At 50.2% G+C, this 15,594-nt stretch overlaps 1 protein-coding gene across 45 annotated transcripts in view; it reads left to right on the plus strand.

The window, feature by feature from the left end:
* The window catches only part of LRRFIP1 (LRR binding FLII interacting protein 1), a 156,970-nt gene that overhangs the window by 55,480 nt on the left and 85,896 nt on the right, over positions 1 to 15,594 (plus strand). For 5 of the 45 annotated variants that reach the window (XM_009444617.5, XM_009444620.5, XM_063790929.1 and 2 more), the window contains exon 1: positions 12,908 to 13,279. The exons of 30 other annotated variants lie outside the window; for them this stretch is intronic. In XM_009444617.5, coding sequence (XP_009442892.1) covers positions 13,214 to 13,279 — 66 coding nt within the window. In that variant the 5' untranslated portion in view covers positions 12,908 to 13,213. Of the gene's footprint in view, positions 1 to 12,889; positions 13,280 to 15,594 lie in introns of those variants that run through there. 10 more of the 45 variants (XM_009444650.4, XM_063790936.1, XM_063790938.1 and 7 more) reach the window with 4 other exon arrangements.

A 15,594-nucleotide genomic window follows, 5' to 3' on the forward strand; every position in this document is an offset into this window, starting at 1 on the left:
CAAAGAGAGGATATGTAACTTGCCCAGCGCTGCAGACTCCCACCAGGCACAGCGTGCCTAGAATCTGTGCTCCCTGTCACCACAGTAGACAACTGTACTCCAGCATCAACAATGAAAATCACTTTTCACTGACTTAAGTATTATTCCTTCTCCAAGTTGATCTTCCATTGGTCTAACTTAGATTCTAGCCTTTAGGCAAGAGTATCTTGTTATGAGACGTGTAATTTGTTTCCTTTCAGGTGCCTTGCAACACAACTCTGTTTATCTCATAAGCAGTTTTAAATGCTATTTAAATTCTGACAAGGCTGAGTCCTGTACTGTGTGATTACAGAGCAAGCACTAACTCACAAAGCTACTGTGTCCTGATTATTTCTCTAATTGTAGAGTAATTTAAGGAAGAAGGAATATATCAGCAATAACCGTAAAATGATGATGATAATGGCAGTTCTGATGTTCATACCCAACAAAGAAATCAGCAATATAACTACTGAAAGGGTGTAGATAAAATTTGTAAATACTTGCGGATTATGTATATGTCTAATCCAAAAAGTCAGTCTCAAACTGAGAGTTCAGTAAGATAGTTTGTAATAACAGAAACAAAAAACCAAAGCATTCCTATATCCTACCATAATGATTTTTTTTTGAGACGGTGTATTGCTCTTGTTGCCCAGGCTAGAGTGCAATGGCATGATCTCGGCTCACTGCAACCTCTGCCAACTGGGTTCAAGTGATTCTCCTGCTTCAGCCTCCCGAGTAGCTGGGATTGCAGGTATGCACCACCACGCCTGGCTAATTTTGTATTTTTAGTAGAGACAGGGTTTCACCATGTTGGTCAGGCTGGTCTCAAACTCCTGACCTCGGGTGATCCACCCGCCTCGGCCTCCCAAAGTGCTGGGATTACAGGCATGAGCCACCGCGCCCAGCCTGATTTTTTAAATAATGGAAAAAATGCTAAAATCTCACTCAATGTTGCATGTAGGAATAAAGAAAAATGCAGGGCCTATATGAAGACCATAATAATTTACTGAAGGACATAGTCAGTTGAAAAATGCAGAGAGCAATACCTTGTCTCTGAACAAGAAAACTCCACATTAAAAAGACACGGATCCATCCCCAAATAAATGATAAATACAGTTGGCCCTTTGTGTCTGTGGGTTCCACATTCATGGATTCAACCCATCTCAAATCAAAAATATTTGGGAAAAAAAAAGGCTGGGTGCAGTGGCTGGCCAGGCACAGTGGCTCAGGCCTGCAATCCCAGCACTTAGGAAGGCCAAGATGGGAGGGTCGCTTGAGGCCAGGAGTTCAAGACCAGCCTGGTCAACACAGTGAGGCCCCATTGCAATAAATAAATAAGAAAATATTTGGGAAAAAAATGGATGGTTGCCTCTGTACTGAACATGTACAGACGTTTTTCTTGTCATTATTCTCTAAACAATACAGTCTAACAACTATTTACATAGCATTTACATTGTATTAGGTATGAACAGGAACCTAGAGATGATTCAAGTACACAGGAGGATATGCACAGGTTATATGCAAATACTCCACCATTTATGCTCAGAGACTTGAGCATCTCCAATTTTGGTATCCCAGTGGTTGGAAGGGGTCCTAGAACCAATGCCCCTTGAATACCGAGGGACAACTGCATAATGCATTTCAAATAAAATCTCAGTTTAGAGGGGAAGGTTGGTTGAAAGCTTAACAAATAGACTCTAGGCCAGCGTGGTGACACATGCCTGTAATCCCAGCGCTTTGGGAGATTGAGGTGGGCCCATCACTTGAGCCCAGGAGTTGGAGACCAACCTGGGCAACATGGTGAAACCCCATCTCTACAAAAATACAAAAATTAGCCAGGCGAGGTGGCACATGCCTGTGGTCCCAGCTACTCCAGAGGCTGAGATGGGAGGATCACTTGAGCCCAAGAGGTGGAGGCTGTAGTGAGCCATGATCACGCCACTGCACTCCAGGCTGGGCAGCACAGTGAGACCCTGTGTCAAAAACAACAACAACAATGACAAAAAGAAAAAAAACAAATAGACTCCTGAGTTAATCTGGAAGAATAAATGGAGAGGCTGGCCAAGAAATTTTTGAAAAAACATAACAGGGGTGGTTTTCAACTTTCTTGTAGCCCACAGCTTCTTTATTCAAACACAATCTCACCTCCCTGTTCAAATACTTTCAGTGGGTCCTTTACTGCTTCCTGAATAAAGTCCAAGTTCCTTAACCTGCGTATTGTAAAAAGAGCATTCTGACAATATCCAAGGGTGTTCAAAAAGCAATGTTGACAACTCCCACAGTTCTACCACTTCGGCAGAGCAGCCCTGTGTTTATTCTGCATGTCCTTCTGGTCTTTGCATGCCTATGTCTTTTACACAGTCCTATTCTTTTTTTTTCTTTTTTGAGATGGAGTCTCGTTCTGTGACCCAGGCTGGAGTACAGTGGTGTGATCTTGGCTCACTGCAACCTCCGCCTCCTGGGTTCAAGCGATTCTCCCACCTCTGCCTCCTGAGTAGCTGGCATTACAGGCCCATGCTACCATGCCTGTCTAATTTTTGCATTTTTAGTAGAGATGGGGTTTCACCACATTGGCCAGGCTGGTCTTGAACTAGTGACCGCAGGTGATCTGCCTGCCTCAGCCTCCCAAAGTACTGGGATTACAGGTGTGAGCCACCATGCCCGGCCGCAGTCCTACTCTTAATTGTGTTCATCTGAGGACTAAGAACTCCACAAGCTTGGCTTTGGGAATAGCAGTAAAGCAACAACACAGTGCTGGGCTCGAAGACGGACAGCTGCCTGAAAGACGGCAGAGCTCCCTGAGTGTGCCAAAAGCACTGATGAAGGTTTAAACCTAGTCCAAGCTAACTGAGTGACGCTAGACCTTCCCGCAACTTCTCTAACCTGGATGTAAATTGTAATTCTAGAGCCCCTTGTTTTGTGGGGAAAATAATCTGTGTATGGTCAAATAGCAGAGGGAATGAGCTGCCAGACGGAATCTTTTGCCAGTGCAACAGAACAAAGTACTTGTTCATGCCAGACTCAGGTCCCCTGTTACTTGCAGTCCTCCGGCCAGTCCTGTCTGCTGGCTGTCTCTCTCCCTGCTTTACGTAGGAAGCTGGAAGACGTCAGGGGATTTCCTTGAAATTACAGGCTAGTGAATGGCAGAACAGGAGCTCAAACCTGATTATCTGCTAAACCTCTGCTTTGGAGCTTTGAGGGCTTCTGCGCAGGCCACCTGCCTTCTCTGTGTAGGGGTGCAGGGTTGCTTTCTCTCCCATCGGCTTACTCTTGGATTGGGCCTTCCCAGAGGTGCCGAGAAGCAAAACCCAGTTCTTTGATCTTCTCACTTCAGCTGTTCTTTCTTCCAGCCAACTTCCAGGATTACACCCCTTGGTGTGACCACACCACATCTGAAATCTCAACTCCCTACTTCCCACCCAGTGACCTGCACCTCCTGTCTTTCAGTGCTCTTGGCGCTGACTTTCTTGCCGTCCTTGACAAGCAGCCCTGCCTTCAAGTTCTCACTGGATGAAAGAAGAAGGCAACAGATGTTAGATGCTGTGTGCACATATTCCCATCTTGACCATTCTTTCTGTGCATGCTTTGCTGTGGAACTGTTGGGGCCCCATCCAGCTGTATAAGCTGAGACGTGAATGTGCTTCCACAGTGTGGGCACCTCGGATGCAGGTACAGGCCCCTCTAGATCCAGGGCCACTTGGCAATGTCTGAGATATTTTTGGTTGTAACAGCTGGGGTGGAGAGCGCTGCCAGCATCTGGTGGGTGGAGCCAGGAACGCGGCTAGCCATCCTGCAATGCACAGGACAGCCGCCCACAACAAGGAACTGTGCAACCCCAAACGTCAGGGGACCCTGCTCTTTATCAATCCTAGGGTTTCCCAAAAAGCCCGACACCACATTTGATACAGATGCCACCAACGGGGTGGAGACAAGGGGCGGGGGCTTCAGTGGAATCTCAGCAACTAAAATCAAGCCGACGATCAGGTCAGAGAAGCGTTTGGAAAGCCTCCAGTGCGTTTAGGGGACCACACCCTCTCATCATGCCAAGGCAGCTGCCCAGTGAGGTACAGGGTATAAAGGTGACGTGGTCAGGAGTGGTTATTTGATCTCCAGTTATTCCAGAATTTCCACTCTCGTGCCAAGCATGTCTCTCCAAATGGCTGCTCTCTGGCGTTCCTCACACTCCCCCTGAAGTTCATCTAAGATCTTCATTCTTCAGAGGTGAGGCTTGTATGTTCTATGTCCAAGTCTTCTCTAAAGATATCCAATTTGTACACATGGAGAACATTTTTTGTAGTCGAATAGTTGATGACTTTTCTTTGAGCTCTCTCTCAAGGGCCAAAGTGCAAAAGGGCAAAACCCTTCTATTAGAGTGTGGGTCTATGTTTTTAGTGTTATGCCGAAGTGTGTTTTAGCCTTTATTTTCCTTTATGGAAATTCATTTTCTTGGAAAGATCATTTTGGGGATGCTGTTGTAGGATTTCTGTACCTTCAGCTGGAAGGATGCTCACCGTTCCTGATGTTTGTGTCTGCCCTTCAGTCAGGCAGTCTGCAAGCCAAGTTGCTTAGTGGCAGTGCTTTACTTTTAAGCCTTCGAATACATCTTGAGTACCTTAAACTTCTCTGTATGCTATGGGTACTGTTTAAATTCAGATTATGGAGTCCTATTCTCCCCACACTTCTTTTTTTTGTGAATGACATTTATCAATGACATTTGTAGCATGGTGGATTCTGAAGTTTTCAGCTAGTAGCGTAAAGATTTATTTCATGGCTCTGACTGTCAGGAATATTCTCTTTTCTAGAATGTTAAACTCATAGGCAGGATTACTGAGGCAAAGCCACATAAATGAGGGAATCTCTGGAAAAAATACATTGCTTTTATTTTGTACTAAAATTGCCATTTTTTTTTTTTTTTTTGGCCAAGTGTAGTGGCTCACACCTGTAATCCCAGCACTTTGGGAGGCCGAGGCGGGTAGATCTCTTGAGGCCAGGAATTCAAGACCAGCCTGGCCAACATGGTGAAACCCCATCTCTATTAAAAATACAAAAAAAATTAGTTGGGTGTGGTGGCACACACCTGTAGTCCCAGCTACTTGGGAGGCTGAAGCAGGAGAATCACTTGAACCCAGGAGGCGGAGGCTGCAGTGAGCCGAGATCACACCACTGCACACCAGCCTAGGCTACAGAGCAAGACTATCTCAAAAAAAACAAATTGCCATTTTCTATTCCTAAGTATAGATTGAAGCATTTGATTTATTTCTTCTCAGTGGGGTATACTGTTAGCTGGTGAATGCAGTTGTTGAGGATGAAGCTTATTTTCCCATGTCAGTATCTATTCTGAACATTTTAAATGAACTATTCTGAGAGCATGTATAGATTTTTTTTTCTTCACAGGAGAGCTGCCTTAGGAGGACTTTTCAGAGTTTGTGCCTATAAGACTGAGAAATACATAATGGATTTTAGCTGTTGTGTTTTTAGAAGGTAATTGGTAGATATTTGCAGTGCATTGTCTTCATGAAAAACAAAACCGGGCCTGGTGCGGTGGCTCAGACCTGTAATTCCAACACTTTGGGAGGCCAAGGTTAGTGGATTGCTTGAGCCCAGGAGTTCAAGATCACCCTGGGCAACATGCTGAAACCCTGTCTCTGAAAAAAAAAAAATTAGCCAGGCGTGGTGGTGCACACCTGCAGGCCTAGCTACTTGGGAGGCTGAGTTGGGAGGATTGCTTGAGACAAGGTTGCAGTGAGCCAAGGTTGTATGTAGTGAGCCAAGATTGTGCCATTGCACTCCAACCTGACACTCAACAGTGTGAGACCTTGTCTCCCTTACCCCCCCACAAAAAAACCCCAAAAATCAGAAGTGGTTTTCTTAGAGATGCTTTACTGGAGGTGTTTGTGGCCATTTCCTTGGCTACTGTGTATAGAGGAGGTTTCTGTGGTCACTCTGGTATGGACTTAAAAAGCATCAATTCTGTGGAACACACTGGGAAAGCGGATACATTTAGGATTGCTATAGACTTATTCCTAGACACTTTTTGAGATGAGCTTAATTCCAGAGTAAAATACATTAGAAATTATTTTAAGTATGCCTCAGAGTGTATCACAAAGCAACATTTAATGGTGTAATGTAACGCCATGGAAGGGCTCTGAGCTCAGGTACAGTGCACCTTGAATGGGACACATACAGCTCTGAGGCAGGTCCTTCAATATTGGGTCCTCCTGCTCCTTATCCTCCCTCAACTCTGCCATCCACTCTTCCTGCACAGGAAGCTCTGCTTCTAGTTATCTGCCCTCTCCTGGCCACTTTGGTGTCCTCATTCCCATGGAGCTCACAATCGGATCAAATCCTGAGTCAGTACAAGATGCCAGTGCCTGCAGCTCCCCTCCCCACTCCCCACACCCAGCCTTTGGTCGGCAGCCCCTCAGGCCTTGCCCCACCCACTCCATCTTTTCTCACTGTCCTTTCAGCCTCCAGACAGGCTCACATCTCTTCCATCCTTAAAAACCGACAAACCATGAATAAATCTCCCCCATGCAAAGCCTTTTCCTTGGTCCCGCCTTCCTTCAAGGCTGCCGTCTACCATTTATTACACATGCACAAATCACAGAAAATGTTTAATTGCCAAATTTTAATGGCAGAATGTAATGACCAGTGTTTTTCTAGTTGCAAATTAAAGTCTTTCCTGACCTTGCTCTCTTCACTCTGTGGCTTCCAGGAGATGTCTCTATTTTCTGACTCTCTAACTACCCCTTCTCTGTCTTGACTTGTTCTTACACACCTCTTATCCTTCCCATGTAAGTGTCTCAAGGTTCCTTCCTTCAGGCTCCTTTCTGTTCTGTGCATGCTGCCTGATTTTATCATCACCTTTAACTAATCGGTAGTGTGTGCTGAGGTGCCTGTTAGACTCCTCCACTGAGGCTTTCTGCCTCCAATTCAAATTCAGTTCAATCAATAATCAAACCCATCACCTTCCTTAGAAAATCTAAAGGGATTTAAAAAGCAAAAACAATAAAAGCCCTATTAGATGAAAAATAAGTGTGATGAATTGCTGGGTGCTAGGTAGTTATGAAAAAAATATCCTAAAGACATGTCATTTTTAAAAGAGTTTCTATTCCCAATTGCTACAGAAGTATAAAATACTGAAGATCAATGAGAATTAATGACAACTCATCAAAGTCCTCCATTTTGTTAGGAAAACCATTCATCCATCTATCCATCTACCCACCCATCATTTATAAGGCACCTACCATGTTCCAAGCAGTGAGAACATGCTTTTAATCAGGAGAGCCCATTCATAACCTGGGGGTGGGGGCTGAGGGAGGTGGTGGGAGAGGTTCAGTACCCAGGTCACAGGGCAGCTGTGGGAAGGCTGCATGCTGCCATAGGTAAGCCCGGCACTGGAGCTGTTGTGGATGCTGGAGACAAGCTCACTGTTGCTTTCCAGATGCTCTTGCTCTTCTGTCCACCGGAGGCAGTCAGGACCCTGGCCTGAGGGCCAAGAATACTTTGTGCCTGAGCTGGACCAGCTGGCCGTGGGGTACCACCTTCTTTGCAGACAGCAGGCAGGGTCTGGCTCCCCTGCTTGATGCTCCTACCAATGCCCCTAGTCTTACTGGGAGATCCGGCTCCTGGCATTGACCTGGGTGTGTGCCCTGCTTTGCCAGTGCCCCTGGAGTGGGAGGTGTGGTCACTGGTCCACCAGGAAGACAGCTAAGGGCATTCGTTGAGTCCACGTGATGACTTTCTGCTCTGAGTGAGGCCCCTGGGTGGCTGGGAGGAAGGGAGCAGCTCTGCGTCAGGCGGCGTGCCGCTGGTGCATTCCGTCATCATGTGCTAAGGGCTGAGGGGACCTGGGTTGAAAACCTAGCTTCGCTCTTCCAACGTGCATCTGTGGACAAGTGCTATAACCTCTGTGAGCCTCAGTGTGTGGATAAAGTCTGTTGTAAACTGAAAGTTGCTGTGTAAATTTCAAGTGATCATTTCATGGGCCACACGTATAACAGATGTGTTTTTAGATATTAGTCAAAGGGATCCAAATAGGCCAGGTGTGGTGGCTCGCACCTGTAATCCCAGCACTTTGGGAGGGTGAGGCGGGTGGTTCACTTGAGGTCAGGAGTTCGAGACCAGCCTGGCCAACATGGTGAAACCCCATCTCTACTAAAAATACAAAACTAGCTGGGCATGGTGGCGCACACCTGTAATCCCAGCTACTCAGGAGGCTAAGGCAGGAGAATTGCTTGAGCCTGGGAGGTGGAGGCTGCAGTAAGCCAAGATCACGCCACTGCACTCCAGCATGGGTAACAGAGCGAGACTTCATCTCAAAAAAAAAAAAAAAAAAAAAAGAGGTGATCCAAATAAAGCAGTAACATGAATGTAAGCTCATGGTTTGTAGAAGTAATTTACTGACATTTATTCTGCTGTCATGAGTATGGCTAGTGATTCACGTTCATGAAAAACAGATGTTAGGGCTCTGATTTAGAAAAATGACTTCATGTTAGTTATCTGACTAATGGGGAGGCTGAGAGCCACTGTGTCCTCCCCGTCTGCCCTCAGCCTTGTGTTGTCATCCCTGTAAGGGTTTGTCTCTGTAGCCCCAAACCACAGCGGGAGGCGCAGCTAGTGAACCTTGCAACAGACCAATACCATGGAGACAAAGTAAACCATGTTTGGGTGTGGCCCCAAATTGGCTAACTGTTCTGGCATTTTCTGGTTAGCTATGATTCTGATGTTCCTAGAACAAAATTAGACCATGCTACTGGCCTTTCGTTCTTTTCTCAGGAGTCTCCTATACTTCTGAGAATGGATTTTTAGATTTCAGACATGTAATTTTCATTGAGAGGGCACAGAGGAAGACAAAGTTATATCACAGGCCTGGCAACTTTTAAGGATGCCCTCTGAGGCAGTCAGACCTGTCACAAAACCCAAAGTACCCTCTCAGTGCAGAGATTCTGGGCTTAACCAGTGATGTCAGGAGGTCAGTTCTGTGTGTCTACAGGCCATTAACTGCAGTTTGGAAGGGGCCATAAATTCCAAGGCACTTGTTAGAAGGGGCTGTCCCTGGATCATCCTTACCAAAAGAAGGAGGAAGTCAAGCCCTGGTCACTGACCTCTCAGCTCTTTAGTTAAGACCCTGGGCCCCATGCTGGTATGGTCCAGATGGACCCCCTTTTTTTTTTTTTCTTTTTTTTTTTTTTTGAGACAGAGTCTCACTCTGTTGTCCAGGCTAGTAGAATGCAGTGGCATGATCTCAGCTTACTGCAACCTCCACCTCCTGTGTTCAAGTGATTCTCATGCCTCTGCCTCCCAAATAGCTGAGATTACAGGTGTGCACCACCACACCCAGCTAACTTTTGTATTTTTAGTAGAGACGGGGTTTTGTCATGTTGGCCAGGCTGGTCTCGAACTCCTGGGCTCAGGTGATCCACCCTCCTCGGCCTCCCCAAGTGCTGGGATTACAGGTGTGGGTCACTGTGCCTGGCCCCAGATGCACCCTCTTCCGAGGAAACCCCCCACCCCCCTGCTCAGACCTTTCCAAGGTGCCCTCGGGGTTTTAGTTTTGTCTTCGAGGTGTATGATTTAACGTTACTCTGCCAAGCCATCTTTAGAGCTGTGAGTACTGGGATGAACATTTTGTGTATCTCCATGTTGCTATAAAATGCCACCTTTCAGAGCCACACTCACAGCCTGACTTCTGACCCGGCCTTCCCAGTGTCAAGTTTGTGGGTTCCAGTCACCCATTCACCACCCTCACAACTGACCTTGCTCTACGTTGAAAAAAAAAAAAGACTGGGGGTGGGAGAGGGGACTACCTCAGAAGGGGGCTTCAAGAAGGGGACTTTAAAGTTACCTGTATTATTTAGGTTGGTGTAAAAGTATTGCATTTTTCGCTGTTAATTTTAATGGAAAAACTGCAATTACTTTTGCACCATCCTAATAAAACTGGGAGGCAACTGTGGATCCTCTGCATTTTATTCCTGGGGCTCTGGGATCTAAAAACACCAAGAAAGATGTATTAGCATTCAACTTACAGTATAGACTTTGCTCTTGAGCTGGGGATGGTTCTGAGACTTCCACCTCACAGGACTGGCTGTGCTGAAACCCAAGTCAGAATGTAGCATCCTCTCATCTAGAAGGGTGTCAGGATGGCAGTTTTCTTTAATATGCTACTACTTAGCAGAATCAGAAACCAGCCATTATTTTATTGCTGGTAATGTTCATTTGTTCCTGGGACTAAGACTCATCAGCTCGCTGCTTCTTACTCCGTGAGTGTTCTGGCATGGTCCCCTCCCTGCCACCTACATCCTCTGCAGCAGCCCCTTCCCACAGCTGTTGTGGCAGGCAGTGGGTTTGTTCTCTTTCCTGGGCTGCCCACAGTCTTGCTGCCTGGCCCATCCCAGTTCTTGGTCTGGTGCCCAGCTTCCTTCCTGCTATGGAGGAGGAGGAGGAGGCCTGGGCACCTTGAGTCAGGGCACCTACCAAGGGGACTCTATCTGGAAAAGAGGGGACTCCAGAGGCAGCAAGGCAGGTGCTGGTTTGCTTTTACTGGACTCCCAGGACACTAGGCAGCAGGCTAGCAGGGCAGCTCACCCTGACTGTGCCCAGCGGGATCCCCGTGTTAGAGCCTTTGGTCCTCACCCTCACAGCGGGCACTGTCATTATCACCGGCATGTTTTGGGTAAGACTCCAGGCACAGAAGCTAAGTAACTTGCTCAATATCCCTTAGTGAGTGGCAGGGCCAGGAACTGAACGAGGTGGCTTAATTCCAGAGCCCACTTCTTAATCCCTTCCCTGTATGGTTTTCAGAAGCTGGTAACTAGCAATTGACTGGCAGCCTGGGGGTTAGGAAAATGCGTCTTGTGGCAATTACAGGTGTCTTCAAGCATTGCCTCAGGGACAGGCCAAGGGAACGGAAACCAGTCCCAGTACCCTGCTCTGGGAGATGTGGTCACAGGGTTCGGGGTGTTGAGTAGCTTTAGAATCTGCCTATCTAGATCAGAATATTCAAAATCAAGTCTCAGAAGAAGAGGGCTGTTTTATTACTGGGTTATCATTCTCATCGGTGAAGTTGTGGCCACTGGTAGAAGTCTAACTGCTTTCTACAATCAATTCCCAGAGAACATTTAAAATTATTTTCTCCAAATAATTGCACTTTAAACAATCAAGAATTGTGACAGGCCAGGTGCGGTGGCTCACACCTGTAATCCCAGCACTTTCGGAGGCCAAGGCAGGCAGATCATTTGAGGTCAGGAGTTCGAAACCAGGCTGGCTAACATGGTGAAACCCCGTCTCTACTAAAAATACAAAAATGAGCCGGGCATGGTGGCAGGTGCCTGTAATCCCAGCTACTCGGGAGGCTGAGGCAGGAGAATCGCTGGAACCCCGGAGGCAGAGGTCGCGGTGAGCCGAGATCGCGCCATTGCACTCCAGCCTGGGCGACAGAGCGAGACTCCATCTCAAAAAAAAAAAAAAAAAAGAAAGAAAGAAAGAAAGAAAGAATTGTTATAACAACATTTAAATAAGCGTTACAGGGAGAAAACAAGCTATTGAAAGGTAGGCATTTCATTATCTTTGAAAGTTGCTTTTGTGAGCCTGAGATGCTGTCAATCAAAGACAGCTTGGCCTCTGTTCATCTTAAGTTCAACGTTTCTTCCCCAGCGGTTCTCTAGGCCTTTGCTCGGCCCCTCTTTTCCTTCTCCCCTAACCCTCCCAAGTCGTCCTCCGGCTCCTCAGCACCCATTTTCCCTGCTGCACACCCTCCTGACAACTCCTGCCCTGAAGCCCTGGGCCCGGGTCACGGCGGGAAGGTGAGTGCTCACAGGCGCGAGCTCACGTTACCAAGTTGGGTCAGCGTGCAGAGAAAAGGGAATTGGGAATTGGGGGGCTGTAAAATGTAAATGTGCTTTAAATTTTACATTTCCTGGCGTGGCCAGGACAGGCTGACCTTCCGATTACAATCCGCGTCATCCCGTCGCTTCTGCCTTCAGCCTGGCGAGGTCGGGAACCGTTTCCCGCAGGACTTTCATTGGGAGTTACGAGGGCGCCCTGTGCCTGGAGGTGGCGCGGGCTGGAGCCCTCCCGGAGGAGACCGGCGCCTGGCAGGGTCCTCGCGGCCGCAGCCTGGACGGTGTGGACCCCGGGTTCTGCGACGCCAGATCGGCCCTAGCGGCCCGCACCCGCACCCTGCAAGCTCGTTCTCCCCTGCGGGCCGCCGCACCCGGCCAAGGGGGGCTGTGTGCACGCAGCTGCGTCGTCCTGGAAGTCGGCCTTTCTCGGGATGCCGCGTTAGTGGGGTGCCCGGCCGGCAGGTGCAGCGGTGCTGGGGCCTAGGCTTCCGCGTCCAGGAAGCTCAGCGTGGCCTGAGGGTTATGGATGTGGGGGAGCCGGGAACTCAGCCCTCGCCCAGCCCCGGGCAGGTCCCCCCCCGGAGGGGACCCCCTCTTCGGGTCGACCCCTACTGGGCGCGGCATCCTCCCCGGAGCGCCCGCTTCCCACGGCCCCTGCGGGTGGAGCTGCGGCCGGAGCCTGAGGGGTCTTTTCCTCCAGGTCCTCTTTCCGGCGGGGGCCGGAGGGGTGGTGATGGACAGCCCGGGAGGGGCGGGGCAGGACCAGGAAGATCCCTCCGAGACGGAGCGCGGGGGGCGGGGCGGGGCTCGCGTTAAGGGCGCGCGCAAGGGCGGGACAGGCCGTGGGGCGGGGCCTGGGTGGGGCGGAGCCGGTGGGGGCGGGGAAAGGGGCGTAACCGGGAGGGACCCTCCGAGGCGGAGCGGCGCAGGGGGGCGGGGAAGGCGGGTCATGGGGCGGGGGCGGTGGGGCGAGTCATGGGGCGGGGACGGGGCGGGGCGTAGCCGGGAGGGCCCCTCCGAGGCGGAGCTGCGTGGGGGACGGGGCGGGCCATGGGACGGGCGGAGGCGCCCGAGTCCCGCTTCCCCGGCGCCCTTCCACCCCGAGCCCGACTCAGCCCGCGGCCACCTGCGCCCCGCCCCTGTCGGCCGCGCCCGAGCCCGAGCCCGAGCCCAGCGCCGCGAGCCGCTCCCCGGCGGGCTGGCTCCTGGCCCCGGAAGCGCGAGCGTTCACTTCGCGGCGAGTGGCTCCGTCTCCGCGGACAGAGCGCGCGCCCCCTGGCCCGGCCCGCAAGGGGCTCCCGGCGCGGTCCCCGAGCATTTCCCGCCGGGTGGAGCGGGCCGAGCCCGGCAGGATGACCAGCCCCGCGGCCGCTCAAAGCCGGGAGATCGACTGTTTGAGCCCGGAAGCGCAGAAGCTGGTAAGAGGAAAGCGCTTCCGAAACTTTCTTTCGTGACTGCGGCGGGGTTTCAGGGGCTTCCAGCTCGTTCCGAGGTCAATGGCAGGCGCAGGTGCCCGGGAGGCGTGGGGTGGGCTCTGGCGGGACCCCAGCGCGGTGGGAGCGGGCGCAGTGGGCGCGGGTCCGTGAGTGGCCCGGCGAGCGGCGTCCCTCATGCGCTAGGAAGCACGCTTTATTGTGGGACGCCACCTCCAAGGACGAAAAGGCACATGGTCTCTCCCCGCCCGAGGTGATGGTCTGCAGACAGGCTCTGACCAGGTCTGCGCCCGGCCTAGAGTCACAGGGAGCTGCTAGTTTGCTATTTTACAAAATACAGCATCAAGGACCGGGTGGCCAGAGCCGGTGCCCTCACCCGCTGTTGGAACCACCGGGGAGCGGCTGGGGTGCTTTGGAGCACTCAACCCGCTCAGCACCTGGGGACCACCTCCGCCGAGGACCCCAGACGCCAAATCCACTTTGGCTGGTCTCCCGGGTCCGCCCAGCCCGGACAGGATCCTGCCTCTAGGATTTTGTCGTTGTCCAGCTCAATATGCAGTCGTGGGGCTACGGCTGTAGTTTGGCATTAAAATTGGGCAGGGGATGAGGCGGAGAGGGTTTGCAAATACACATTTTCATGCAGCTTGTGGTTGAACATGAATGGGAATAAAAGTGAAAGGGTGCACTTTGGAAAAGAAATATAAAACCCTAGCTTTCCACTTAATCAGGTGTTCGTGGGATCTTGGTAAAAGTATGAGCCCCAAACAATCACTCTTTCATCAGGTAGAAATTAATCATCTACTGGGGATGTGTGTAAGATTTAAGATGAATCAGACTGCCTTGACCTTGGGAGAGCTTATTAGGAAATGCCAGAGAGAGGTGTAGAAGCAGAGTCTGATGAACGCATACTGAAAAGCCAGTTCTTTGCTTGTCAGATGGTTGCTGTTTTTTAAATGTCCATTTTAGTGTGGTTTTTCTGTGACTTCGTTTAAAACTCTGGCAGTGGGCCAGCCCTCTGGAGCCGGTTTTTACCCCTTCAACTAATTAGTTCCTAGGGGCCTGGGAAGAGAGACCCTTGAATCACCATCAGGGAAGGGTTCTTGAAAGAAGGAAGGGTGGGAATGTGGCTGAGCGGTGCCGGTGTTCTGAGGAGCAGCCTGGGACACCATAGATGGCAGGAGGAGGATGGAGGTGAAGAGCTGCCTGCTGGACTGAGAGTCCTTGGAGAAGGGAAGAGTAAACGTTGAGAACAGGATGTGAGGAAGCCAGGGACAGGCTAATCAGAGGAGTAGGTAGAGGCACACCTGGAGCAGCTAAGGCACTGGCTACAGGGTCTGTTACTTAAGGCTGGGAGCCTCCTGGGCGGGTCTGGGTTCAGATGACTTCGAGATGCTGCCGGGAGGAAGGGAGAGGAAAGTCTGGACTGTGTCCAACTGAGTAGTTATGTGATCAGCCCAGGCCCACTGTCCCTCACCCCCAGTTCCAGAACCCAATAAGCTTTGAAGACCGGAAGGTTTGTGCTTTGTTTTGTTTTTATAAGTTTGTGGCAGAATTTTGGCAGTGAGACTTGCCCTGTCCAATGGGGGGCTAGTTTTGGTCTTCATTGATCCCTCTGAGTGTGAATTTTCTTACGTTTCTCTGCAGTCTTGTTGATGTCTTTGATTAAGGGCTGCTACTCTGGGTTGTACCAGAATATATGGTGTATGCATCTTACTACGTTTCTAATGTCCAAAAATGCTGAATTCTGAATCATGGCCCCAAGGGTTTTCAGAGAGAGGTTGTGAACCTGTAGGAGCTTTTCTTGGTAAATGGTAGCAAAAACTGTATCAGAGTGAGACATGGTGAGCAAAAGCAAAATGCAGTTCCTGTTAAGAGGCTAATGTTCAGGTAGGGAAGGAAATGTGCTGAGTGGTGATGGGAATTGGGGGTCATCATGGGTGGGGGGTAGGGCGTCACCCAGCGGCTGCCCTGGGCCATGGGCTGGGTATACGCACGGGAAAGTGGTTGTGGGTGTTTCACACTGGTTTGTGCCAGTTCTTGCTCTGCATTGTGTCCGTGGGTTCAGGGATGGGTCTCCTGCGGAAAGGAGGGACTGGGGGCCGCACCCATGCAGAGGAGAGCCGGGATGGTCAGAGGAAGTAGATTTGGCAAGCTCCACCTCAACTAGAAGACAAAAGCAGGATCTGAGTGGGAGCCTGGGCTTCTTCAGCAAGTGGGCACCAGCCCTGGAGCTGTAGGAGAGGGTCCGATGTGGACAGTGGAGACACTGTGCATTTCTGCAGCTTTTGTAACTTCCCTGT

This window comes from Pan troglodytes, chromosome 13 (assembly GCF_028858775.2).
Source record: "Pan troglodytes isolate AG18354 chromosome 13, NHGRI_mPanTro3-v2.0_pri, whole genome shotgun sequence".
NCBI lineage: Eukaryota > Metazoa > Chordata > Mammalia > Primates > Hominidae > Pan > Pan troglodytes.